The 26,650-nt window shown below is 51.0% G+C and overlaps 7 protein-coding genes across 9 annotated transcripts; 3 read left to right on the top strand and 4 right to left on the bottom strand.

Moving 5' to 3' along the window:
- Window positions 1-23: 23 nt before the first annotated feature.
- ppp1r3g (protein phosphatase 1 regulatory subunit 3G) lies at window positions 24-1,061 on the bottom strand. The gene has a single exon (XM_085938702.1). It carries the CDS (start codon window positions 1,043-1,045, stop codon window positions 215-217), a length of 831 nt encoding a protein of 276 aa, XP_085794828.1. The 5' UTR covers window positions 1,046-1,061; the 3' UTR covers window positions 24-214.
- Window positions 1,062-2,019: 958 nt separating this feature from the next.
- Window positions 2,020-3,980, bottom strand: cyb5a (cytochrome b5 type A (microsomal)). Its single transcript, XM_085938705.1, has 5 exons — window positions 3,649-3,980; window positions 2,829-2,957; window positions 2,694-2,723; window positions 2,596-2,630; window positions 2,020-2,516 (listed from the first exon to the last, which is right to left on the bottom strand). Exons 1-5 carry the CDS (start codon window positions 3,766-3,768, stop codon window positions 2,426-2,428), a joined length of 405 nt encoding a protein of 134 aa, XP_085794831.1. The 5' UTR covers window positions 3,769-3,980; the 3' UTR covers window positions 2,020-2,425.
- dipk1c (divergent protein kinase domain 1C) lies at window positions 2,280-7,957 on the top strand. 3 transcript variants are annotated; one of them, XM_085938701.1, is made up of 9 exons: window positions 2,280-2,531; window positions 5,719-5,903; window positions 6,180-6,383; window positions 6,452-6,505; window positions 6,578-6,735; window positions 6,807-7,107; window positions 7,225-7,389; window positions 7,521-7,595; window positions 7,667-7,957. In XM_085938701.1, exons 2-9 carry the CDS (start codon window positions 5,748-5,750, stop codon window positions 7,796-7,798), a joined length of 1,245 nt encoding a protein of 414 aa, XP_085794827.1. In that variant the 5' UTR covers window positions 2,280-2,531; window positions 5,719-5,747; the 3' UTR covers window positions 7,799-7,957. The 3 variants fall into 3 exon arrangements, with proteins under 3 accessions (XP_085794827.1, XP_085794826.1, XP_085794825.1); XM_085938700.1 differs by lacking the exon at window positions 2,280-2,531 and adding an exon at window positions 4,943-5,642; XM_085938699.1 differs by lacking the exon at window positions 2,280-2,531 and having other exon boundaries at window positions 4,943-5,903.
- Window positions 7,958-8,229: 272 nt separating this feature from the next.
- hus1 (HUS1 checkpoint clamp component) lies at window positions 8,230-10,282 on the top strand. The gene is made up of 8 exons (XM_085939074.1): window positions 8,230-8,444; window positions 8,661-8,788; window positions 8,860-9,036; window positions 9,131-9,238; window positions 9,321-9,395; window positions 9,468-9,567; window positions 9,651-9,767; window positions 9,842-10,282. Exons 1-8 carry the CDS (start codon window positions 8,393-8,395, stop codon window positions 9,922-9,924), a joined length of 840 nt encoding a protein of 279 aa, XP_085795200.1. The 5' UTR covers window positions 8,230-8,392; the 3' UTR covers window positions 9,925-10,282.
- Window positions 10,283-10,294: 12 nt separating this feature from the next.
- On the bottom strand, window positions 10,295-11,987 carry LOC147041535 (caveolae-associated protein 4a-like). Its single transcript, XM_085939075.1, has 2 exons — window positions 11,576-11,987; window positions 10,295-11,009 (listed from the first exon to the last, which is right to left on the bottom strand). The coding sequence occupies exons 1-2, from the start codon at window positions 11,930-11,932 to the stop codon at window positions 10,512-10,514; spliced, it is 855 nt and encodes a 284-aa protein (XP_085795201.1). The 5' UTR covers window positions 11,933-11,987; the 3' UTR covers window positions 10,295-10,511.
- Window positions 11,988-12,439: 452 nt separating this feature from the next.
- Window positions 12,440-16,270, bottom strand: LOC147041536 (tomoregulin-1-like). The gene is made up of 10 exons (XM_085939143.1): window positions 15,742-16,270; window positions 15,022-15,131; window positions 14,814-14,943; window positions 14,698-14,724; window positions 14,452-14,548; window positions 14,227-14,375; window positions 14,031-14,078; window positions 13,836-13,956; window positions 13,597-13,758; window positions 12,440-13,408 (listed from the first exon to the last, which is right to left on the bottom strand). The coding sequence occupies exons 1-10, from the start codon at window positions 15,905-15,907 to the stop codon at window positions 13,324-13,326; spliced, it is 1,095 nt and encodes a 364-aa protein (XP_085795269.1). The 5' UTR covers window positions 15,908-16,270; the 3' UTR covers window positions 12,440-13,323.
- Window positions 16,271-17,251: 981 nt separating this feature from the next.
- On the top strand, window positions 17,252-26,577 carry LOC147041537 (melanoma receptor tyrosine-protein kinase-like). Its single transcript, XM_085938547.1, has 27 exons — window positions 17,252-17,569; window positions 20,312-20,463; window positions 20,523-20,730; window positions 20,788-20,922; window positions 20,992-21,060; window positions 21,137-21,255; window positions 21,324-21,465; window positions 21,537-21,650; window positions 21,742-21,868; window positions 21,992-22,065; window positions 22,144-22,234; window positions 22,317-22,516; window positions 22,614-22,746; window positions 22,806-22,896; window positions 23,233-23,390; window positions 23,490-23,522; window positions 23,618-23,762; window positions 23,898-24,020; window positions 24,096-24,194; window positions 24,538-24,723; window positions 24,792-24,947; window positions 25,024-25,099; window positions 25,193-25,339; window positions 25,425-25,522; window positions 25,591-25,734; window positions 25,805-25,895; window positions 25,976-26,577. The coding sequence occupies exons 1-27, from the start codon at window positions 17,455-17,457 to the stop codon at window positions 26,296-26,298; spliced, it is 3,549 nt and encodes a 1,182-aa protein (XP_085794673.1). The 5' UTR covers window positions 17,252-17,454; the 3' UTR covers window positions 26,299-26,577.
- Window positions 26,578-26,650: the final 73 nt, after the last annotated feature.

Raw genomic sequence — 26,650 nt, forward strand, 5'->3', positions numbered from 1 at the left:
AGAGGCAGACAAGTTCTATTGTCTTAAGTTTTATGGATCAGTTTGATAGTAAACCACAACAGCCAAGGAAGCATGTGCATTCTAGGCCTCATAATTGGAGAAAGTCTTTTCATTTCCTTTTAAATGATGTACGAAAGTCACCAAACAGTGAGCGTGTGTTAAGTCTTTGAAGAAGTTAAAATGTAGTCAAAGCGTGTGGGGCGATGCGATTACGTCACTTCCCTTTGCGCGCACAGCAGTCGTGCGGTTCGGGGGACGACGGCGGCGCAGCGGGCGCACGCTCGCGGCCGGCGCGGTAGCGGAGCGTGAAGTTTCGGCCGTCGTTGTTGTCCCAGAAGTCACCCTGGTCGGAGCGGAAGTACACGGCCAGGTGTACTGCCGCCCCAGCTTCCATCGCAGGGGGCGTGTAGACGGTGAAGCCGTAGCGCGCGCCCCCGCCAGCCGGAAGCTGGGCGTCCAAGAGCAGGGCCTGCGCGTCCACGTGGGACAGCCACTCGTTGAATGTGTAGCGCACGCCCACCTCCCCGTGCGCGCTCCCGTTCAGCACACGCACTTGGCCACGCACATCGTAGTGCGTGACGGACAACCGTTCCAGGCAAACGCGCAGCATCCGAAGCCGAGAGTCCGGGTCCGCGGGCTCGGAGAAGCAGGGGACAAGGCGCCCTCCCCCTGCTGCGTCTGGGTCCGGTTCTGGGAAGCGCCCTCCCGCTGCCGGCCGCCCGGTGTGTCTGGAGAACACCTTGGTGGGCACTCGGGGCTCGTCTAGAGCGCTGAAGTGTTTGACGCTGGCCAAACTCAAACCAAGTGAGTCGGCGAACTGGACCCGCTTGCGCCGCTCACTCCCAGACACGGCGGCCAGCAGCAACGAAGTCGGACAGGCAGGCAGTGAGCGGGCCCGCCGCCTCTCGCTCATGCGCAGCTCCAGCTGCCGAGCGTCCTGCTCGTCGTCCAGTTGGTCGTCCTGCTCGGGGTCCGAGTCCGGGTCGCGTTCGTCCTCGCAGGCCATCCCGACCTGGAGTGGCGGCGCTGATCCAGACCAGGACATTACTCAGCCTGCCAGGCCAGTCCGCAATGCGCTGCTAAAGCAGCTGCAGGTCAGAGTCCGCGCTGGGGCCTGCTTGTATAGGGGAGGGGACGCCCCCCATTGACCTCCCCCTCAAAGCCCCACCACTGCGCACCTGCTGTCACGCAAGCAACGTACTAAACGTGCACACATTGGACACACGAGCGCTTTCACCTGAAAGCAAGACTTGAGAGTTTACAAAAAGTCACTCACCTTGATGAATGTGACTTGATTAAAAGTCTTCCCACAGCATGTAACATTTCACAAGGATTGGCGAGAAGATAACAACTGTCATGCCGTCAATGGCTGGCACACTAGCGTGGATGCGCCGATATGGCGACGCAGACGCAACCTTTTTTTTTTGGTTGACGTCCGCCCAAAGACGCTTTTTTTTTCAATTGAAGGGCTATTTGACAGCTGATTTCAGTACAGACATGTCCACAGCTCTTCAGACCCGAACGACTGGCCTTGAAGAGAAATCGGATCGTTTTCCTGAAGCACTCGGGAACCAATGACGTCATACTACAACATGCGTTGTACACTAGATCTGTTTGCTGTCCAATTTTTGTATTAGTTGGTACTGAAAACAAACTTTTGGAAGGAAGACATTACATTTTAAAACGTTATAATTATCGCTCAAAATGAATGAACAGCATCAAAACGAACAGTGAAAAAGGTCACACCAGTGGTGGATATTTTTTTTTTAGTTTATTTAGAAAGGCAGATCATAACATTGTATTTAGAGCGCATTTATGTGATGGATGGATATGTAGCTTATTTTCTCAATCACAAACATGTCAGGTGACGTCAATCAAGTTGGAGTTGAAGGTAAACATCCAGCCGTCCGCTTACGTAACAGTCCCCCGAGTGCGTCACTACAAATCAACACTGACGTCACACCAACATTGATTCATTTTCAACCACGTGGAGACAAAAGATTGCCAAGGCGACTGTACTGAAATGAAATGGCGCCACTTAGTGGCAAATTTAATTCACTCCCGTGCAGTCTGATATAAAAAAAAAAAATAAGTTTAATAATGCGATATTGACTTTTTCTTTTCCACAAGAGGGCGCAATAATAACTTTCCTTCAACTCAACGCAGCAAGAGGGCCAATCCAAATGTTGCTTGCTGTCGAGTACACGTCCGTTCAAAAGCTACAAATCCAAACTTGGAAAGCCTGGAAAGATTGTGCGTGCCTAAATGATTTCATTTCTTGTGATTGCAGCATTGACTCGCTCCAGCATCACGAGCCAGCGGGAGAGAGGCCACGCCTCCTGCACCATTTCAAGTGTGACATCACAGACAATATCAAGAGCAAATTGCATCCATCCCTGCGGCGGCATGACGTCACACGCTGATGTCACAGCTCGCTTTCGGCCACGTACATGCGATACACCAGGGTGACGATGGCTGCCGCCGCCGCCGGAATCAGCCAGTTGGGTAACCAGCGACTGACAACAAAGCAGGTTTGTTTATGTGTGTGTGCCTGCGTGTGTGCCTGCGTGTGTGTGTACGTCCGTGTGTCCGTACCTTGGCTCCTCCTCCAAAGTAGTCGCCAGACTTTCCTGGAAAACAAAGCAAGCTCATCATCATCATGACATGCATGATGATGTCATCACAGGGCTTACCTCAGGCTTAGCCAATTTCTCTCTGTCGTCCTGAACAGGCGCAACGCACACAGACACACAAGACAAAGTGCAAAATCACATGAGTGCCCTCGACATTCGTGTACGGTCAGTCCGAGGCGTCCGAGGGCGGCATACCGGGTGCAGTTCTCCAACGAGCATCTGCTGGGCGACGGCGCGGGCGTCGGTGGAATGTCCGACGTCCTCGAAGCTCTCGGTGGCGTCCCCGCCCGCGTGCTCCCTCAGGACCTCCTCGCCGCCCGGGTGCTGCCAACGCACACACCTGGACCTTGAACGCCTCGTAAAAACGCTGGCTTTGATAACGCTTATCCAAACATAAACGCAGGCAATGATGAATGGCGCCGCCTGACGTGACCTCCAGAACCTCGGAAAGACGCCCAATGGCAACCTTCAGCAAATCCTTCCATTGGCTGCAGTTGTGTTTTTGTAGTCTAGTTGTGTTCAGTTCTTTTTCTAGTTGTGTCGTGTTTTTGTAGCTGTATCGCTGGAGCTGCAATTGTTGTGTTCTCTCTGTTATCTTGTTGTAATTATTATGTCTCTGTAGTGTTGGTAGTTGTGTCTTTGTGATCTTGGAGTTGTACTTGCACAAGTAACACATTAACCTAAAATATTGAGTAGTCATTCATGGATTTCCCTCACATGTATACGTGACACTAAATTAATAATTAACAAATAATCAAATGCATGAGGAAAGTAAAATCCTAGCTAAAGACAGAGCAAACAACTACATGATAGAATACTTATCGTCTGCGGAAGTGACGTCACGTATGCACCGTGTCACGGTATCGTAATTGTTGGCTTTCTGGAATTTCCTGTTCTTATAATTGTTTTTTGAAAGTTGCAGTTGTGTTGTTGCACTAGTTTCGCTGTGTGTTTCTGGAGTTGTATAACCACTTGTTGTGTTGCGTTGTGTTGCGTTGCGTCGGCGCTCGCTCACCTCTTCCAGAAACCGGGTGACGTCATAGACCTTATGGTGTATGACGATCCAAGTAGACTTGACGGAGTTGTGCTCAGCGATGTCGTCCAGTGTTAAGTATTTGAGGTCTTCCGCCATCATCTTGCGTCTTTGTGCTGCTTTGATGGTGGAGGTGCGCCTCAAACTTGAACTTTGTGAACGTTTAACTACTCCCGAACGTCGACATTCACGTTGCACCTATTTTCTGCTCACCTTCCCTCATTATCCGCTTAGTACTATTAAAGTAAATTCAAATGGCGAGAAGTTACGTTTTACGCTTTAATTTTGAAAGAAAGTATCCGGTAAGGTTGTGTTTCATTTGAGCGCTTCACAACCATTAAACTTTCGCCCAATGTTTTTGGGGCACCGCCCCCTGCTGTATCGGCTCTCTAATTGGTCGTTCACCGCGCGAACGAGGTGAACGGTCACCTACGCCCAACACATGAAAATCCCATAAAACACAAGATTATTTTTCTGTTTGCTTTTTTTTTTCTTCTCCACCCTTAGGAACATCATGAAGGTCAATCACATCACGTACAATTAGATAAAAAAAAATTAAGACACTAGGAAGGAAAACATTGCTGTCACTTGATGATGATGTGATGGTGTTATCGTGTCATATTGTTAGTTTTAGAGTGTTACACATGATTTCCAATTTGGTGGACACATGTTTATATTTGCTGCTGTCCACATGTTTGTCATCAAGTCAGCAGCAGATGTTAGCAGCAAACAGCAGATGAGATCAAATTGCTTGTACTGAGTGCAGACCACCCCAGACGAGTCAAACACGCCAACAAGCATTCTTGTCTTTTCTGGTTCGAAGCAAGAAGCCAGAAAGCAGGCAAGACAAGCTTTGTTGCTGGTGACCGCGGGCTGGGCTGGAGATGATGTCACAAATGTTTTCCTGTCCGCATGTGGACTGGGTTCATTCGTGTTCACATTCATATTGATCAATTTGTTCTTGTGCTTTTTTTTGGGTCAGCTGCAGTGCAAATGGGCGAGAGGCAGTAAACACCACGATTGGTCACGGGCCAATTGCAGGTCCGTCTACAAACAAACGATTGGATTGGTCAGCAGTTAACGTCAAGTAAGGAGGGCTGGTGTTGCCCTTTTCTTTAAATGCGACAAGTCGTTGAACTAACACAAGTTAGCGCCCTTGGGCATTTGCAATGTGTTTCTTGGCAACTTTCCAAAGAAGGACAGCTCTCGCTTGGGGAGGGTCAGTGGGGAGGAAGGCTTTAATTCAGTCTAGGCTGGCTGCCATGGTAACAAGAGGGGGGGGGGGGAGGTACACTAGTGTGTTACTGTGAGGGCTTGGCCTTCCTCAAGACCACCACCATGGACACACACACACACACATTAACCCTCCACCTGCCATGTGGGGGCATCCCAGAGCCACACAGAAGACAGCTGTGAGGGAGGACAAGGCGTGCCCGAGCATGCACATGCAAAACAAAAGCGGGACTGCAGCATTCCAAGGCAGCCTAACAGTCTGCACCCAGGGCAAAAGTCAAGGCCGACTTGCGGGAGCATCTTCAGACATCCGCAAGTTGTATTTGGGGAGGAGGGCAGAACTACAGGGCGGTCTTTCTCAAATGTTCTAGGCCTGAACAGGAAGCGGCCACCGCTCATTTTGTAGGAAGGATAACAAGCCGGCGCAACTTTCCCGACCAGAGCAAAATGTGGAATGTCCACTCCTCTTTAAGCCGGAATACATCACTTGGTGGACTAGGCAACTTTTTCCGCTCCCCATTTGGCTTGATGACAAGAAAACTCGAAAGGACCTTTGGGGGATGTTGGTGAAGACCAACCCTCAGGTCGCGGATTACCTCAGATCACTGGAGGGGACGCACACATTTCCCGGTCATCATTTGTCTTCCCAACTGAGTTGCAGAACCTCCTAGTCCCAGTTGATCATCTCCAAAAGCGATGACGCCAAAGATGTTCAAGTCGTCCAGCCAGAGGCCTTGCGCATGGTTCCTCAACTCGAGCTCGAGTCTGGCCAAATTTTCCTTTTCCATTTTCTGACCGGAGCTCTCCTCCCTCTTGCAGAGTGGCAAAAGCGCTATCGGGAATCCGTGATGTTTGGCGTGGGTCGCCGGCGCGTGACCTTGGCGCTGCTCCTGGCCTGCTCGGCGTCCTGGCTGCTGCTCGGCCACCTCCCGCCACTGCTCCGCGCCGACATCCCGTCCGATGGCTGCACCGACGCCGGCAGTAAGACGATCCTGCGCCACCTGGTGAGTCCTGCCGATGGATACCTTTGCTTGCACAGCCTTCATGAGAAAAGATGAATTAGGGCGCCCGAGCAGCAGCTGCGGTTTCCTCTGCTGTGTCCCTGCACGTCTTTGACATTCCAGACTATTTATGGAGTCCTTAATGGATTCCATATTCATGCCTCCCGGTGACGGAGTACGGCAGACCCCGTCGGGACCACCGGGAAGGGCTTGGATAACAATCAGTTCCGTATTTCGGCTGGAACACCGTCATGCTTCTCTGCTCTCCTTCTTCTCCAGTGTGCCGACTTTGCTGCAGGCTCGGCGACGGGCAACTTGTGCGCCGACCTGTGCGTTCGCGGTCTGGTGGAGTACAAGCGTTGCCTCTACTACCGCAGCGGCAAGAAGGTGATGGAGGTCCGCTGGAGGGGACGGCCCGTCATCCTCAAGTCCAAGCTGGAGAACTTATCCTCCTACCAGCCCCTCGGAGCTCTCGGCTACCGGGTAGGACAAGAAGAAAACGAGGATGGGGTCCACGAAGCTAAAGGCGTTTGCTCATTGTCTTCTGACAGGACACCACAGAGGACACGTCTCCTATGGACGTCCTCCTTTCCGCCACGATGGCGGTACGTGGACCGCACCAGTAGTACTTTAGGACAAGAAACGGTCAAATCTGCAAATGTTGACTAAATGCTCAGGTGCGTAGCTGGCTGGGTCTGGCCGAGCAGCAGGAGGATGATGATGAAGGAGCCAGTTCTCTGGTCAATCTGCACTCCGCTGACAAGAAGAGTTACTCCAGAGGCGAACTGACGTCCTTGTGGTCGCTGCTTCAGCAGGATGAGTACACCTTCCTGAGGTGCTCCACCACCGTCCGCCATGGCCGCCCGCCTGCCCAGCTTTTGAACTTTCACATCCCTCCCGGCCCAGAGTTCTCCAGGACCTGAGCGCGCATGTATCCAAGGTGTTGGGCTCGTGCGGGCATTTCTACGCCGTGGAGTTGCTGTCAGCCGGCCACGCCTGGGACCAGAACATCTTCTCCCTGGATCAGGAACTGGCGGCGGGGCTCGGCGGCCCGGATCGCAGTGGGATGTGGGCTGCTCGCCACAAGGTCCACCGCATTGCGCTCAGCTTCCTGGACATGGTGCAACACTTTGACCGTGACTTCACGCACAAAGTCCATTTGTGTGACGTCAAGCCCGAGAACTTTGCCATCAGGAAGGATCTCACAGTCAGCATTCTTCTTCCACTTCTTCTTCTTGTGCAAATGCTGAAAAGAATTAGGACACGCTAGTCTGCACCTTTTATGACGTGCTCTGCGTCTTCCTTTGGTGTGTCATGTGATCAGGTGGTGGCCATTGATGTGGACATGGCCTTCTTCCAGCCCAAGATGGAGGAGATCCTGGACCACAAGTGCAGCGGCGACGACGACTGCGGTTTCTTCGACTGCGCGTCGTCGTGCGACCTCGGCTCGCAACGCTGCCGCCGACAGCGCATCAACACCAACCTGCAGGTCGCCAATCGCCCATCCGGCATTAATTGCTCATCGCAACATCTTGATGAAATTGGAACGGAACGGAAACCATTGTTAAGGGCGGCACGGATCCATCAGCAATATTGCTCTTTGTTGTCGTCGTTGATCAGGTAATCTGCCAGAAGATCTTCAGGCTGTGGTTTTCTCCCACGTTGCTTGGCGCCAAAGCGGGGCTCCCCCTACTGGTGGGTTGTGCTTCTTCACCTCCTCCTTATTATCATCTCACTCAGCATGTTTTTCTTACGTCTTGGGGCAGGTGGAGCTGCAGAGCGCGGTGCAAGAATGCTCTGAGTCAGGTGACGCGGACAAACGAGGGCGGGATGCCCATGGGCGCCTCCTCAATGTCCTGAGTCGCCTCCTTCACGAGGGAGGAGAGCCAGACAAATGACGGAAGGAGATCAAAGAACATACAAAACATACAAAAACGGCAGCAAGAACCGCAAGAAAGAATTTCTAAATAAAGACTTTGAACTTTTGATACCTGGAATGATGTTTTACCTGCTGGTGGAAACTGCTTGACTGCATGCAGAGTACAATAAACATCAAGGACGAGTCACATTGTTTTTACTCTTAAACATTTTTTAACACAGCATGTGATTCGTATTCTTTTTGAAACTTGAACTTGAAATGAAAGGGAAAAATAAGTGAAGCACCAAGTCAAAGAACGCCGTTGGCAGCGTGTCAACAAATTTATTATTATTATTATTATTATTATTATTATTATTATTATTATTATTATTATTATTATTATTATTATTATTATTATTATATTTTATTTTGTGTTTTGGTAGTGTCGGACGGGCCACTGTGTAGCACTCAGCTATTGTTTCCGTTTCCGGCGGAGCTTTGAGGCGGACGGACCAAAATATGGAGGGGGCGGGAAGCTTAAGCAACTTGATGGAGTAAATCGTGTCTCTTCACTTTGTTAACGTTTTCGCTGGTTGAAGTTGACTTTGTGAACATTTCCGAGAGTGAAAATTACATGAAGTTTCGTGGGAAGATTGTCGACGTGGCTTGTCTCCACCATTTCACTCGTAAGAACATTCTATTTGAAGCGAATGCTCGTTTGCTTCTTATCGGAGTCGCATGTAGTTGACATTTGACCCCGACTGTGGTGTGTTACGGTCTACTTTATATTTTATGTACAATTAATACCTGTTTTCTGGGTTTTGGTCATGAGAGGTTCGCAAACTCAGATGAAAAAGGCACGACTTTGTTAAGCAATAGAAAATGATGTTTTGATTTTGCAGGAGTGGTGAGCACCATTTCCAAACTGACCAAGACATGTGTACTGCGTTTGACGCCCGATCATCTTTTTTTCATCCTCTGCGGCTCAGTAGCAAACGGAGGCGTGGCCATGTGGTGCGAGCTGGCCCAGGTAGCTGCACCCTTCCGCCCCCCCATCCCACTGTCACCTTATTTTTCACCTGCACGTCGCTCTCCCCGCAGGCCACTATCTTTGATGAGTACCAAATGGAGGGTGTGACCTCCCAGGAAAATGAAATTTGTCTGGAGTTGACACCGGAGAACATCTTCCGCGCACTCAAGACTGTCCACAGTGCCAAAAGTGTCAAAGTCAAGCTGACAAACAAGCATTGCCCTTGCCTCACCATCCTCGCTGAGCTGGTCAGTTAACAAAATGTTATGAGAGTGCTCTGCGTTAGTCACAAGCAGTGATGTCATCACGCAGTGACACCGTGACTCCCCCCCCCCCATGCAGCCAACCATGTCCTCCATCAGCCGCGTAGTGACGCACGACGTCCCCGTGAACGTCGTCCCTCGACGCCTTTGGCACGAGTTCAAAGAGCCCAATGTTCCCAACTTTGATGTGAGTGTGCGCCAAACCGCTATTGCTTTGCGTGCTTGTCGACGTTGGAGTCCTGTGTGATGTGGCGTGACTTGTTTTTCAGGTGAGCATCTTTCTGCCGCCTTTCAAGACCTTGAAGAACGTGGTGGACAGGATGAAGAACCTCTCCAACTTTCTGGTGCGAAGGAACGACATCAGCACTACTGCTGCACCCGACGGGTTTCTTACTGAGCCTGTTTGTCCCCGTCAGGAGGTGGAGGCTAATCTGAGCGGCGAGATGACCCTGAAGATCGAGACAGACCTTGTATCCGTCACCACTCACTTCAAAGACCTGGGAAATCCTCAATGGGGTAAAACTGTCAATGGGACTCCGTCTGAGGTCACCTGACCCGACTTTCCTTTCTTGGCCCGGCATGTGACGGTGTTTCCCAAGACGACACATCGCCGCGGTCTTGGGATGTCGACGCCATGGCGCAGGTGCGAGTGGACATCAGGAAGCTGCAGCAGTTCCTGATGGGTCAGCAGGTCATCCCCAGCAAAGCCATATTCAGTAAGTGCAACCATCATCCGAGCAGAAGTGTTGTTCTTTGGTTTGTCACAGCGGGCACGTTGTCTGTCCCGCAGACATCGTCCACCAGAGGGTGCTCCACATCTACCTGCTCCACCAGGAAGTGTCTCTGCAGTACTTCATTCCCGCCGTGGCCTAACCCACGTAAAACAAAAAAACTTCGACAAATTGAAATCCTTTGAGGGCACCAAAACGTATGTCGCAACATCAGCGTTCTCAGCAGGTAGGACCGCAGCTGGTCTCAAGTTGCTTGATATGCAAGACGGATGCATATGCCGTCATCAAGTCCCGCCCCCAACTAATTGTCGTATCTTCCCATCCATTTGCCGTACTAATGCATTATTAGCTGCTGTTTTTCCCCAATTGTCTTTATGTTTAAAATTTGAAAAGTTGTTTGCCTATCTCTGTCAAGTTGGGTTGTTTTGTGAATCCATGGCTAGCTTAAGCGCCATGCTAACGCCAGGGAGACATAGTGATGAAAGGTCAATAAAAGCCAAAACAAGTTGAACTCGTTGCTTGCGGGTGCAATTTATTTGCCAAAATCACATTCTCGCTCAACTCAAGTCGCTACACCAAGCAAACGCCGCCACCATCTTGTTCCCGGTCCCCCTACATGCAAAACGTAAAAGAGTTCTCGTCAACACGCAAGCTGATTGGCTATAAAGACTGTCCAGCATGAGCTCTTCTGCCCAAGGCATCCTTGGCCGGCCGGCCGGCGGGTGGGCGCTACGACAGCTGCTTCATGTCGTACACGTGCACCTCGCCTTCCGGGCGTGGCTCATCCGCGACGCCCCGCCGGCCCTTGGGTGGCGGCACGGGTGCGGCAGCGGCGCCCCCGTCAGCGGCGAGGTCGGCTCCCTCCTGGCCCTCGGCCACAGTCCTCTCTTTCTTCAGGACGTTCTTGGCCAGGGTCTCCTTGAGGCGCTCGCCTGACTGGCGGATCTTCTGGCGCCGCTCGGCCGTCACGATGCGCTCGCCCAGTTTGTTGACTTTGCTGCCCAGGCTCTCTCGCGTCCGGCTCATGTTGTCCCGCGAGAAGGTGGCCTTCAGGCTCTCCATGCGAGTCAGGCCCGTCTTCTTCTTGGGACGTGCCGCCGCCGCTGCCGAGTCAGCCTCCTCCACCACCATGTACTCCTCGTCCGAATCCGGAGGAAGCTCAAACTTGTTTGACTCCTCGTCGCCCGCGTCGTTACCCGGTGTTGCCGCTCGCACTTCCTGCTCGCCCTGAAACGCCACAATGAGAACACTAAAAATAACTTTACTGTGTCATTTATTTCAAAAGATTTTTGCACACTTTTCAGCAAATCCGTTTGCGATTTAAACCCAAACTTGTTTTGGGCTTTTTAAAACAAGTTTGGCCTTAAATCGGAGACGCTGGCGTTTCAGATGGCGTGCGCACCTTCTTGATCCCGCCTCCCTAAATAGCGAGCGGCAGCTGTTGGCAGAGCTCAACGCGCCGCGGCGAGCGGCTAAACATATCGCACGCTGCGATCGGGTTACTGCCGTTGCTGCCAGCGAACTAAGCGCCCAAGACCTTTTTTTCTTAGCGGGGATGACGATGCTTCATGCGAGGGGTCAGCAGGCCATTGGACCAACCTCTGACCTCTGGTCTTCTCTTCGACTCGTGCGCTTCCGCCACGTTGAGACGTTGGCTTGTTGGCCTCTATATGCCATTGTTTGTCATGATATGCTCCAGAGGGTGATGGCTTGAGGCCAAAATTCACTATAAACCTCAAGGACACTTTGACACCCTTACAAATGTTGAGCAATGCCACCTTCTTGTCACTCACCTGGTAGATGACCACTCGGAACTTGTTCTTGGCCAAGAGGTCCCCCTGCGTGGCCTCCACCTTCTTTACTCGCAGGTTCTGGTTCTCCAAGCGCACACGCACGTCCTTGATGTGCCTGCTGACCTTACAGGTCTTCTCCAGGAGTTTCTCCAGGCCGCCAACGGCGCCGGACTGCTCGGCGGCCAACTTGGCCACGCTGGCCTGGATGGCACGGACGGCGCTCTCCACCTCCAGCTGACGGTCCTCCATGCGCTGCTGCGTCGCCTGCACGCCCTCCATCAGGCCGGCAACGCGCTCCAGCAGAGACTTCACGACCGCCGCGTCCTCCCCGCCGCCGTACACGGAGCTGTCCGCCATCCTGCCTCTGCTCGCTCGCTGTCGCAAACTGGCAAGAGGAGAAGACGGGGGAAGAGCAGTGGGACAGACGCGTGCTGGCAGACTCCACCCGAGGGGGTTAAGTAGGTGGGAGGGGGGGGGGGCAAATCTAAGAACAGAACAGGAAATGACAAAGTCGGATTTCAATCTATCAGTCTATCAGCGCCACCTTTACCCTGCTAACACCCCCCCCCCCCTCGGTGAGTGGACGGCAAAGTTCTCAAACACTTTGAGTGTGGACACAAGAAGATGAAGAATACCAAGATGAATCCCGAGGGAATGTTGAGCATGAGGAGACAGCCGGGGGTGAGGGACTGGGGGTGGGGACTTCCCACACCAGCTGATACCTAAAATTACTCTTGACCCCCCCCCCCACCCCCCCATCCTTGGCCTGCTAGGAGCGCTGCGTCATTCTCTTCTGTAGCCCAGAGGGGTGGGCACCCATCAATTCGGCGACCATTCAAAGCACATGTTGATTAGTTACCATGGTGATTTACTTCTACAACAAGCACAGTGACAGTTGACAGCAGCATGCAACAACTACGGAGCGGCCGCAAGCGGAACCGAGATTGGGAGCGGAACCACTGGTGGCCGCCTCATCTAATACATAAAAAACCAGCAACATGGACACTTGCTACAGACATTGGATATTTCAAAAAGAAAAAAAAAAGGTGGATGAAAAATCTTTGTACCAGCTTAACAGAAGGTCAAGAAAAACAAACATTGGAATGGATTTTCTGGAAACTTGTTGCTTTGGACCTGAAGAGTAGAAAAAACAAAGCATTTTGCTTGTAGTGTGACAGGACAAGTTGAGATGAGCGCGCCCTCTAGAGGACGCCAACAGCATCACGTGTGCTCAAGTGCCTTATGGCAACTGTTCAGACTTCTGTGTGTCAAATGTGTGGAGAAAAAAAGGCTTACGTTAAGTTTGAAAAAGGTCCACAATGTGAGCTACAAATATTTTAAATAAGATTCCCCAAAATGTGCCATTTCATTCAAAAATGTAAACAAAAGCTAAGAGGCGTTAGCGTCCGAGCTAACCAGAAAACAAAAAGCTCATTGGCGCATTCCAGAGTCTGAGCTCGTCTGCGCTTGCCTCTCAGGAAAAAATTCAGCAACGGTGGACACAAACGCATCCAGAAGCAAAATCAACAACAAAAGAAGATTAAAAAAAGATTGAAAAAATAATTATAATACAAACAAAAGAGAATTTCCCCCTGCCCCCAAACTAAGACTCCCTTAGGAGTTTAAAGTATCTGATGAAGAAAGAAAAGAGGCACCACAAGTGGATTTATCAAAAGTGTCCGTGAAAAAAGTGGATCAAGTGGAAAAAAAGCAGCCAACCGGCAGTCGCAAGGCTACGCTAGGCTAGGCTACATCATCCTGGACGATGTTCCGGATGGGAAGTGAGCCAAATGTTGCTTCTGCCTCCGCCCTCGCTTGGCCTTGTTGCACCTCCTGCGGGAAAAACACGCAAAACCCACGTTAAGCCAAAGGCTACAAGCTAAATGGGCCTTGAACACTTAGCTTAATGCTAATTAGCATCCACGTTGTGATGCTTTAACCCTTCAAGCAAGGGATTGAACCTGAACTGAACTTGTTTCAGGGACATGTAGACGCAATACGACAGTTTTCGGAGTACGTGCCTGGTGAAGCACATGACGAGGGCCACGATTATGGCGATCTGAACGGCGCCGATGATACCGGCGATCAGGACGTAATGCAGCTTCTGGCCACTAGGGACCACGTACAGGATGTTGAAGTCCACCAACTGGTCGCAACGAGGGCCACCGTACGACGCCGAGCACCTGGAATGCGCCTCGTGGTAAACGTAGAGGTCACGTGTGCCACCCGACATGTTGCCGAATCGACAAATGTGCCTTACCTGCATGTTGCCTGGTTGCTCCTCATCTCACATTGGCCGTGTATGCAAATAAGGGCGTGGTCTGGTGGGCAGGGGGCGGAGCCTTCCGCAAAACCTTCTCCCTCACCAGACTTGGCGACACCTGCGGCAACAAGAAAAGCGACTTGACGACGATGACGACAAAACCAAAGCAAACAACGCGGTAGGATTTTGTACCAAAGATGTCTGGTTTCATCTTGACGCCGTCGTCCTTCCTGCTTTTGTCTGAAAAGCACAAGAGACCAGAGTTTACGGGACACGCGAACCATCTCGTCCACCAATGTGGGGAGGTGAGCTGAAGTTTTTCTTCCTCTTTGATTTGAACACACACTTGCACGGATTCTGTACACAAGTCTGTCGAACGGGCCGTTACCTTGGCAACGTCCCACGTGGCGGATGTCGATCTTCATCTGTTTGAGGCAGGACGCCTCGCGTACGTGACAGGGCGTGTCGTACGTCACGCCGTCGCCGCCGCAAACCGGGTTGTCGTTGTGGCCGTTACACACGATGTTACACATGCAGCTGTGCGCGCACACAAGTCAAGCGGTCACGTTAATCGTGCGTGCGTGCGTGTGTGTGTGTCTGCGTGTACACTTACAGTGTGTCCTCAGAGTCTTCATCACACTCAGCACCAAACTTGCAATTTCCACATTTGGATGATTTTTTGCCGCGGCTGCCGCCAGAACCTTCATCATCTACACAGGTACACACACACACAGACAAACATACAAGTTGTCAGTGTGTGGATGAGATGTGAGGACTCTCACGCACAATGTGTGTAGACAAGAGTGTGAAGTATTGTGTAGTCGTGTCTGATGAGGACACTTTGTGTGTGTGTGTGTACCTCCATCTCCAGATCCCGAAGAGCCATCTGTCAGTCGGACGCAAGCAAACAGTAAGACATCACCATGAACACATGCATTAACATGGATTGTGTGTGTGTGTGTGTGTGTGTGTTACCGTGGTAACAGGATCCCTCGGACACAATGCTGATGGCTCGCTGCTTCTTGCATGCGGCTCGTCGCAGGAAGCACTCGTTCTGGTAAGTGTCGCCGTTGGAAGCGCAGACGGGGACGAACTTCTTTTGGCACTGAAAGACGACAACCAGACGGTCGCTCGCTCGCGCGGCCAAATAAGCAAAGCGTGACGGGCGGTTGGTCGCACTTACGTGGAAGTGACACACGCACTTGATGTCGGCGCCGTTCTCGCGGCACGTCCCGCCAAAACGACACGTGCCCGCGTCGCACACGCGCAGATCGCTCTTCTTCACTGACGCGTCTGGCGAGAAGAAAAGGCGTCAAACGGCAGACCATCTTTCCAGATGGTGCTTGTGACCTCATGGCAAATGAAGGCCACGCCCACACAGGAAGTGAGTGAGTCTTTTCAATTTGTTTTGGTTTTCATTTTCTTCTCATCTGAAGGTTAAACAAGTCATCTTGTCCCAATTTCAGATGGACATTGCCACCACCATGGGCGTGTCTCCTCAATATTTGCATGAAGCCACGTCACATATTTCCACATATTCTCTGAGCACCCCATGTATCAGTCAAGCCCACCTGGAGAAAAAAAAAAACTGGAGCCATTCCTCGGAATTAACCTCACGTCACACACACACACACACACACACACACACGCACACACACACACACACACACACACACTAGCGTACACACGCGCAGGCATGCGATGCCCCGCCCTGCATGCGGAACTTGTAATTATCTTGAAAATAGCATCCCAGTTCAAGATGAAAACACCACAGCTGACCTTCAATATTCATGGTCGTCATGACAACGCAAACATAGGTGACCCCTACTGAGTTGGCGTTTCCTAATCATGTGTGCGCGTGCACGAGTGAGGTTATGTTTGTGTGTCCGCGTGCGCGTGTCACCTGGACACTCGGCGTTCTTTCCCGGTCCACATTCGAGCGCGGCGCTTCCTCCTCCTCCTCCTCCTCGAGCAGTTGCGCTCGTGGCGGAGGTAAGGCGCAGCAGAAGGAGTAGTAGCAGGAAGGACGGTGAAGATGAAAACGAAGCGGTGGAGGCCACAAGAGCCATGATGGAAGAACACGGGGTTGTCAGAAGAGCTGGAAAATCACGCGCTTTTGTCTCCAAAGCCGCACGAGAAGCGCAAAGATGGCCTTCAGCGCTTCATATCGCCGACGAGGAGGAGCAGGAGGAGGAAGGTAGCACAAAGCGGAGCCCGCGGCAAACGGCGGCGACCCCCACGCAGACGCACGGCGACCCCCCTCACAGCCCGTACTGCGTCTCCATCCCCCACAAGGCCAAACATCCAAACGAGCTTCGGCTTCTGCGGCTTCTCCGTCTTGCCCTTCTTGGGCTCTTCCGAGCGGTTTCAAGTTTTATTCTTTTGAGATCTTCTCGTGGTCGTCGTTCTTCTTCCACGAACGAAGCTCATCAACAAAGGGCCGGCTCTGTCACGTGACCAGCGCAAGACCCCGCCCATTATACCCCGAGAGACAGACCGCTTGGTGACGTCACTACGTTGCCGTGCTCGGTGTCCCGTGCTTACGTCACGTCTCGACGACGCACTCTTTTTTTATTTTAAATTAAATTTAGATCTACAGTAATAGCAACTATCACCAGACCAGAGTTGCTATTCTTTTCGTATCTAGGTATTTAGGAAGTGAGAAATTCAACCAAGTTGAAGTTTGCAAGCCAACTTTTTTTGCTTACATAGATAGAATTTCCCAAATAAAATGACATCATTGCTAAAATAGTTATTTAATCATAATTAATGCACCTAGCTTGGTAATGAAATCAATAATAAAACTTCCGCTTGTTGTTATTCAGTTATCCAGCAGAGAGCGCTCCGTCAACACATTCATTTGACTCCAATTGTCAAACGGAATGTTAGATCATCATGGTCAGGTAACTCAAAGAAGCTGGGAAAAAATATTTGCAAATATGTTTTGCAAACTTTATTGATCGTTTGTGTTTAAATGAGTCCTTTTCACACAACAAACATCTCAAAGACGCCTCAGGATGTTCAACTTTCCCACCATTGACAGCAAAGATCCGCGCACACACAATTTGCCCCGAGGAAGGTGCACGAGAAGATTATCACATTTCATGCAAGCGTTCTTATGATAAAGCCAGCAGGGCTCATTAGTCTACTCCCGCAACGTCATCACCTTCATCTTCCTCTCCTCCCCTCTTTTTCTTCACAAGCCAAGGAACTATTTGTTTGCTCGCACACAAGATAAAAAAAAAAATGTTTCAAAGCAATGAAAAAGAAATGGGCCCACATTATAATGATGAATCCGGTAAAGTATGATGACCCCGTGAAAACACAAGCAGTTTCCAGTAATTGCTTTTAATGACTTTCTACTTTTGAAAGTATGCCAGCTGTCAATCAAATCACGTAGCCTCGCAGACTGTGAGAAAATGAGCGAGAGGGCGGGGGAGAGATGTGCGCGCGCGCGCGCGCGCGTAGGTTGTCTCAACGTGGTTTGTGTCAGATAAGAAGTTCTTCCTGGCTGGTCGTCGTCTCGTTATGGTGCACGGTGGAGGTACCGGTCTAAGTTGATGGTGGTGCGGGTCTACGCCAGACTTTTAGCGGAAGTGGAGGTGCGCACGTGAAGATGTGCCGAGGCGCGGTGGACTTTTTGCTTCTCGCTCGCCTTCGTCTTTTTATACATTTGGTTCTTGTTATGGTTTTGTTGCCGGACGCACTCTGCACGCCAACCGACAGGAAAGGTACGATGACCGGCAAATTCATCTCTCCTTACGTTACCTTACGTTCCTCAATTCCACGCGTTACATGCACGGGTTTGACAAGTTGAGCGACTACTTTGACACCATTGACGTCATCATCCAGTACACTGAGTGAGGTGACCTATTCGAAAAACAGCTGTCGGTCATGATGAAGAATTTTTGGAACTTTGTCATAAATCACATGATGCTCACTTCAGCCTATTGCGTGAGTGAGCAAAAATATCGGGACGTTCGATATCACTTTTTTCCCCAGACCAACACCAGTACGAATATTCAAGATGCTACCACGAGTAATTTCAATACATTACCCACCTTGAAATTATAACAAATAATGAGATATATATTCCAATATAACAATTTTTGCTGTGAAAATGCCTGACTAAAGGAATGGCGACCAGTCTATTCCTCATCTACATACTAGGCGACCAGTTGCTTTATCATTTGACAGTGTAGTTGATAGAAGCTAACATGTTGGATGAACCAGGATGAAAATCACAAGCGTCTTCTTAGAAGCCTTGAGAAGCTTCCGCTGGCTGGGAACGACCTTGGCTCCGTGCGTGTTTGTAAATCGATAGACAACGTGTGTTTATGTGGAATTGTGTGTCTGCGTGTGTGTGCATGTTTGTATGGGTCTGCTTGTGTGGGGGTTTTTGTCTGTGTCCATCCGTGTGTGTAAATAACTATTGTGTCTACTCGTGAGTGGGAATAGAAAGAGATGGTCCGAGTCACATGGTAACCATGGCAACGCAGACTTAAGTGTGGTTTACTCGTGCGCGAGTGCGCCGGCAGGTGAGAGAGCACTTGGCAGCCCCGCTCGCAGCCCGCGGGATTGTTGGTTTTTGGAATCCTGGGAATGTGGAGGTCAGTGCGCAATGTCGGGATTAAACATGTTCAACCTGATGCCGCACAGGTCAAAGGTCACAATGTCAACTCTTAAATGCAGGTCACCCAGGAAGTAGGACGTGGTCAGTAAAAAGGCGGCAAAATGGCAAAGATGCCAAAAAATTTAAAACATCATGCATGTGTGTGTTATGTTTGTGTCAAACTTTCTTTCTCGTGTGTGTGTTAAGGTAAAAATCCTTACATCACAGCACAGACATCGAGCTTGAACGACGACTCTCACTGACAAGTGCCGACACTTTCTGAGCGCGTGCGCACATACGTGTGTGTTTTGCGGAACATGTTGGAACTAGCGCGATGTTGCGAAAGTGAACAAAGTGTGCGCTTCATCAGGGTTACTCGCACATGCATGCTAAATGTTAGCTTGCCTGCGAGCATCCTCAATGTGCATTTTAATCCTTAGCATGCTAACACGGAGTAGTTGACTCGTCTACAGGAACATGCTTGTTGGGTGTTCACAAGTGTGTGTGTGTGTGTGTGTGTGTGTGTGTGTATGTATGTGTGTGTGAGTGTTTGGGTGGGAATCAAGCTGGTGAATGTTTTCAGCTGGCTGACACATTCCTCACACGCATGTGTGTGTGTGTAAGTGTGTGTGTGCACGCGCACACGCATTTGAGAGATTAACACACAAGGCCGTTGTGTTGTTGTTTTTGTGACATGAAGTGCGCATGTGACCTGTGATCCGCTTTAAGTGCGTTCGATAAGTCAATGACAGCACTTTAGTCAAAAAGTGTCAGTCGATGAATTTGAATTTGATTTAATGGACTTTGATGGTTTAGCTGCAGGCAAGGTCAGTGAAGTCAACTCAACTTACTTTCATCAAGCTTGGCTTTCCCAGTTGAATTTTTTTTTTTTTTTAAACTAAATAGTACGCACAGAGAATAGTTAGAACACGAGGAAAGTCCACTTAGCTTAACACTATCAACATGCTAGCGGTAAGCATTGATAGTCGATAGTCGTAGGTTTTGAAGCAACGGCTAATTGAACACAAACGGTGGAGCATCACGTGTCGACAGGTAATGTCGAAGAAGGCAAAAAAACAAACTGAAAAAAAAAATCACACTTCTCACAAATCATCCACACACACAAAATCAGATTTGATAATGTCATCAGGTGGCATGACCGGCAAAGTCGAGGTGGCCTGAATGTTAGTCATGAGTGGACACTGACAGTTTGTTGACAGCAACAACTAGCGCGTCGTTACAGCTAATTGCGAGCGCACACACATTCCTAAAGGACTTGTTGTCATGACTGCGGCGTTCATGTTGAATTTGGGGGCTGTATGCATTGTCCATTCTGTGAAAGGGTTAGCGTTTAGCATTAGCGTTGAGTTGAACAACAACTAGAAAACTGAAGGAGATTTTTCGCGGGACCTGCACAAGCGTGTGTGTGATTGTTTATGTGCGAGTGTGTATCGTTTGCCTGAATGCGTGTCCGTGATTCCGTTCATGTCTTTGTATGTTTGCGTACCTCCACACGTGTTTGTCAAACCTTGACCTAATGTCAGCCGTTGTGTATTTTGCGCGCTTCTACTCGAAAAAATATTTGAGAGGTGTCTTCTTCTTTGCGACGTGTCATCGAGGCGGGGGGGGTGTGTCTTCTTTGAGGATCCGAGGCAGGCGAGATCCAGAAAGATTTCATTCCTTACGCTCCGCCAGCCACGCAGCAACCAAACAACTTCCTTGTCTTCTCACGTAGTCGTACAAATCACATGACTTGAAAGTTTAGGGGCCTATTTCACATGAGAAATGTATCGACGCACAACAGGGAACAAAAAAAGTCAACAAAATGTCAACAAAACACATTTGTGTGTGTGTGTGTCAGTGTGTCAGGGGATGAGCAACCAGCTAACGTTGCTGGGCACGCGCGAGAACCACTACGACAACATGGTGCGCATGTACAGCAACTGCTCGGTGGTCCTGGACAACCTAGAGGTGACGTACACCCTGGACCACCAGAACCTCTCCTTCCTGCAGGTAGGCGGCGCCGTCAAACTCGCCCGCCGAGACCTTTCCTTCACACGGCTTGTCTTCAGTCCATCCAGGAAGTGGGCGGCTACGTGCTGGTGGCCATGAACGAGGCCCGCACCGTCCCGCTGCACAACCTGCAACTGATCCGAGGTCAGAACTTATACGACGGCAAGTACGCCCTGCTGGTCATGTCCAACTACAACCGCAACCACTCGGCCGCTGCGCTGAACTTCACGGGCGGGCTGGCGCAGCTGCAGCTCAGCAACTTGACCGGTGAGGTCTCGATTCTGAAGGCTTCCGGCATGTCTCTGAATGCTTTTTGTGTTTCAGAGATCCTTCGAGGAGGAGTGAAGATGGGCCATAATCCCTTGCTGTGCAACGTGGACTCCATTCAGTGGTGGGACGTGGTGGACAAAAGCAGCAATCCCAGGATGCTTTTCAAGAAGGACGACTTTGCGCGAAAATGTACGACCACGTGACGCTGCCGTTTTGTTCTTCTCCGACTTTTGTGTCTGATTTCGCCTTTTTGTGCAGGTGAGCCTTGCCACCCCTCGTGCATCAACGGCTCATGCTGGGCGGCCGGACCGGAACACTGCCAGATATGTAAAGGGATTCACACACTTTGAACGTCCCTGCATTTTCCGAGTTGTTGAAGTTGTCGATGATCTCGAATCCGCAGTCACCAAGTTGTCGTGCGCCGAGCAGTGCAGTCGAAGGTGCCGGGGGCCCAAACCTAGCGACTGCTGCAACGAACATTGCGCGGCAGGCTGCAGTGGCCCGCGGGCCACCGACTGCCTGGTCAGTGTTGAGGCGTCACCGGTGCTAGCCGCGCTAGCTTGCTAGCTTGACAGCACTTTTGTTTTCAGGCCTGCCGGCTGTTTAACGACGACGGCACCTGCAAAGGCGCCTGCCCACCCGAGAAGCTCTACGACCTTAAGACGCATCAAGTCATCAACAACCCCAATGCCAAGTTTACCTACGGCGCCACCTGCGTCAAGGCCTGTCCACGTAAGACTTTTGTGCCGGCACGCCCATGGACACCTAAATGTTGCAATGTGTGTGTGTGTGCATGCGCGCAGGCAACTACGTGGTGACGGGAGGTTCGTGCGTGCGCACGTGTGGCGCCGGCATGTTCGAGGTGGATGACAACGGCGTCCAGCGATGCCGTACCTGTGAGGGAGCTTGTCCCAAAGGTAGCAAAAGTATAAAAAAAAAAAAAAAGCACGAATATGAGCGGGCCCTCTCGCCATGCATCCACGTTGTGTGCGCTCTTGTGCCGTCCAGCTTGCGATGGCGTTGGCGTGGGCGCGCTGGTCAACACCATTGCCATCAACGCCTCCAACATCGAGTTCTTCCAGAACTGCACCAAGATCAACGGTGACATCTTCCTCATCGAGACTTCCTTCACCGGGTCCGTTGCCGGCAACATAACGGCGTATCCGTTAGCATTAGTTTGTTAGCATTTGCTAGCGTCGCTTTGGTTTCAGTTCCCCCATTGTTATGCTTTTTAATGCTTTCTGATTGGTCCCCGCAGAGACGCCCACTACAAGATCCCGCCGATGGACCCGGCCAAGTTGGACTACTTCCGGACTGTCAAGGAAATCACAGGTAGCTGAAAAGCCCGATTGGTCAGCCTCACTGCCTTGTTTGCTAAAGCACGTTAGCACGCTCGCTGGAACTTTGCAGGATTTTTGCTGATCCAGGCGTGGCCTGAGAACCTGACGTCTCTCGCCGTCTTCGAGAACCTGGAAATCATCCGCGGCAGAACCACACGAGCGTAAGCAGCCAGCGCGGCCGAGACGGCAAGTGGTAACTCGGCCGACGCCCGTTTTTCTCATCGTGTGTGTGCGTGTCCTCAGGCAACACAGCTTGGCTGTGGTGAGGGCCCACAACCTCCGCTGGCTGGGTCTGCGCTCCCTAAAGGAGGTCAGCGCCGGAAAGGTGACGCTCAAGGACAACCCTCAGCTCTGCTACACACGCAGCGACCAGTGGACTCGCCTCTTCCGATCTCCAGACCAAATGATCACCATGAGGAATGTGGCGTCGCCGCAAATCTGCCGTGAGTTCATGTTCCCCACACTAAGAATCAGCGATGGGCAAAAAGGAAGGAATGAGTCTGGCCTTGACGTTGAGAGCATCCTTGTCTTGTCATACAGAAGAACAGAACCACACGTGCGACCCAGAGTGCTCCCAAGATGGCTGCTGGGGGCCCGGCCCCACCATGTGCATGTTATGCCGGCACTTTGAGCGTAGGGGACGCTGCGTGCCCTCATGCAACCTGCTGCACGGGTAGGACGCCCCCCGCCGCCATCCAGCAAATCCACATTTACGTGAGCGTGTGTGCGCAGGGAGCCCAGGGAGCTGACGCTGAACGGAAGCTGTGTGGAATGTCACCCCGAGTGTCTCCCCGCCCAGGACGCGCCCACCTGCTACGGACAGGTCACAAACACGCTCTTCACCTTGCACTAGATTTTTCCCCATAAAATCCAGAAAAGCTTTTGAGAATTTCTTTTTCATTTAATTTTTTAAAAAGTATATTTTTTTGCCAACAAATGTCAGTTCTGAATAAAATTTCTGCCCTTTTTCTTATTTACTTAGAGATTTTTCCCCCCAAAATCCAGAACAGCTTTAGAGAACAACATATTTTTTTTAATTAAAAACGGGTAATTTAAAATAAGTAAATTTTTTCGCAAATAATGTGTCAGTTCTAAATAAAGTTTCTGCCTTTTCTTTTTGCTTACTTGGAGGCAATATTTTCATCTGATGTGCGAGCAGGGTCCCGACCAATGTTCCCAGTGCGCTCACGTCCAAGATGGCCCCCACTGCGTGCCTCGCTGCCCTCACGGCGTGATGGGGGACGGCGACATTACCATCTGGAAATACGCCGACGCCCAAGCCCGTTGCCAGTCGTGCCACCAGAACTGCTCTGAGGGGTAATCAGAGGGAGAACTTTATTTGGGCATTTTCCAAAAGTGCTTGGACAAAATCACAGATGACATGATGTTTGTGGGCCTCTGTGTGTTTGTGCGCAGGTGCACGGGGCCAGGATTATCGGGATGCTCCGGGTAACGTGGTGACCGCACGATGTCCGACACGCCTGGGGCATTTGTGCCTGGTAGATAAGTTTCAAGGTGTTTTTCTGTGTTGTGTCCTCCATCAGCGCTTCCAGGCACTCCACGCTGGCGGTGGGCGTGGTCAGTGGGCTCCTGCTCGTCGTCATCCTATCATTGGTCATCTTTGTCTTGCTGCGGCGACGCCAAATAAAGAGGAGGAGGACCATGCGGCGCCTCCTGCAGGAGAGAGAGGTACTTTGGCAGAGCACTAATTTTGTCTGGATGAAACTCCTCCACTTGATGTAAAGACGGCACAAGTTGGCGGCAAAGAAAAAAATAAAATAATAATTTCAAATGGCACTAATATGCTGTAATGTGCGTGTGCAGCTAGTGGAGCCGCTGACCCCCAGCGGCCAGGCCCCAAACCAGGCTCTGCTGAGGATGCTGAAGGAGACGGAGCTGAAGAAGATCCGGGTTCTGGGCTCTGGAGCCTTTGGAACCGTCTTCAAAGTAAGACGTGGCTACTTTGCAGGTTAGCACTTTGCGTATTGCCAGTGAGCGTAAGCTAGCGTTGCGGTCTTTCAGGGACTATGGATCCCTGACGGCGAGGACGTGAAGATCCCAGTTGCCATTAAAGTTCTCAGAGAGGCCACATCCCCAAAAGCCAACAAGGAAATCCTGGATGTAAGCCTTCGTTTTTTTGTCTTCTTTTTTGTCTATGATACCATTGGCGAGCCAGTCAGCAGGGGTAGGTGGATCTTTGTCATCCTTGTCTTTTTTTTTTCTCCCGTGTGTAATATACAAGTATTGCTTTGGCGCCATCTTGTGGTATCTCGGGGAAATTAACTACTACATGTTGGTCATTTCATCAGGTGTGTATTAATAACTTGCGCATTGGTAGCATCAAATGAACTATAACCAAGCAGTGGGTCTAAAATTCCACACAGTCAACTTTAGAATCAACTCAAATCGAAATGACCACCTAACATGCAAACGTGAGTGTCTAACGTGGCAATTTGGCCGGCAGGAGGCTTACGTGATGGCCAGCGTGGACCACCCCCATGTGTGCCGCCTGCTTGGAATCTGCCTGACGTCATCAGTCCAGCTGGTGACGCAGTTGATGGCGTACGGATGCTTGCTGGACTACGTGCGGCAGCACCGGGAACACGTGGGCGCGCAGTGGCTGCTCAACTGGTGCGTCCAGATCGCCAAGGTAGGCCAGCCGCGCCGCCGCTCGAAGTTGCCGCCCTCCTCGGGTGACGGAAGAATTCCCTTTGCCAGGGAATGAGCTACCTGGAAGAGCGCCACCTGGTGCATCGAGATCTGGCGGCCAGGAACGTGTTGGTGAAAACGCCCAATCACGTTAAGATCACAGACTTCGGTCTCGCCAAACTTCTGACGGCCGACGAGAAAGAGTATCACGCGGATGGAGGAAAGGTACGTGATGCTAAGCTATGATTCTGAACAGGTCGACCAGCTTCTCAGATGTCTTCCGTACTTTCTGTTCCTTCAGGTTCCCATCAAGTGGATGGCCTTGGAGTCCATCCTCCAGTGGACGTACACACACAAGAGTGACGTTTGGAGTTACGGTGAGTTGCCTTCCATCACCCACCCTCCCCCTCTCAAATGGCCACAGCTGTCAATCAAACAAGTACCCCCCCCCCGTCCCCCGTCCCTTATAGGCGTGACCGTGTGGGAGCTGATGACATTTGGGTCCAAACCTTACGATGGCATCCCGGCCGGCGAGGTGGCGTCGCTTCTGGAATGCGGCGAGCGCCTGCCACAGCCGCCCGTCTGCACCATCGACGTTTACATGCTCATGGTCAAGTGTAAGTGAAGTCCAGCCACAAAGTACTTCTACTCGATTACTTGCCACACCGGTAAGCGGGGAACATGACGGCGTCTGCGTCACAGGTTGGATGATCGACCCGTCCAGTCGGCCCAGCTTCCGGGAACTCATTGTGGAATTTTCCAAAATGGCGCGGGATCCCAGCAGGTACCTGGTACTTCAGGTAGGTTAGCTGTAGCATTAGCTTAGAGCGATACAATTTATTCTGACTACGCTTGTGCGCGCCCGCAGTGCGAGCCGCCCAGCCCGTCCGACATCAGGTTCTACTCGCGCCTGCTCAGTTCGGACGACGCAGACGACATGGTCGACGCCGAGGAGTACCTGCTGCCCTTCAAAGGTCCCAGCGGCCATAGCGAGACCCCCTGCGGCGCCACGGTACCGAGTCGTCGATTATGGTGGTGGTCGTTTGGTGCCGTGACACGGCTCTAATTTTCTGCATCCGCAGGCTCATCCTGCGCGAGCTAACAGTCTCGCCATGCGCTACATCAGCGACCCCACTGGAAACGCGCTTGACAAAGACCACCTCGGTGGACACGGTAAAGACCTGCAAAAGCCTTGACTTCGACTTAAACTAAATGCATGACAAGTGAATATGGTTTGAAAATGTTTGCCGCAGACTACGTGAACCAGGATGAGAGTGGCGGCGGCAGGAGATCAGACTTCCACAACCCTAACTATGAAGACTCCAGCGCATTTTGGGGCTCTGCCTGGGCTCCCTTCTCACAGGAGAACACGAAGGCCGGCCCCCGAGTCCAACACGGACCCGAATACTTGAACACGGCGCAAAACTCGCTGCCCCGTGCCGCCAGCCTGGACAACCCCGACTACCAGGCCGACTTCCTACCAGGGCCGGCACCGCCCGACGCTTTGTTTGTGCCGGCCGGTCAGAACCACGAGTATCTGGGCTTGGCCACTGCCGTGCAGACGTCCACCTGCTAGGGGACGCAGGAACACCAAAGTCGCAAGTTTTATTTTATTTTTAAATCTCAGAAGAGCATTCCAGAACTCAAGTGAACAAAAGGAGAAAAACAAGATGAAGACTCATTTAAGTCTTAATGATCGTGCATGCCACACACACCCGCATGTTGTTTGAACATGTTTGTTGAATGTTGACAACCCACTGCTCTTTGTATGTAGGTTTAGTGTGTACCTTTTTACTTTTAACTTATGTCAATTTATTAATGCTAATTTTGGAAAGAAGAACATGTGAAATGTGTTGTTTTAAAATGTTAAATCAATGAAGAGTCCTCTTTTTTAAACCCAACGCAATTGAGCCTCTATTTACGGACTG

This window comes from Syngnathus leptorhynchus, chromosome 19, assembly GCF_054491065.1.
Source record: "Syngnathus leptorhynchus isolate UIUO chromosome 19, UIUO_Slep, whole genome shotgun sequence".
Taxonomy (NCBI): Eukaryota; Metazoa; Chordata; class Actinopteri; order Syngnathiformes; family Syngnathidae; genus Syngnathus; species Syngnathus leptorhynchus.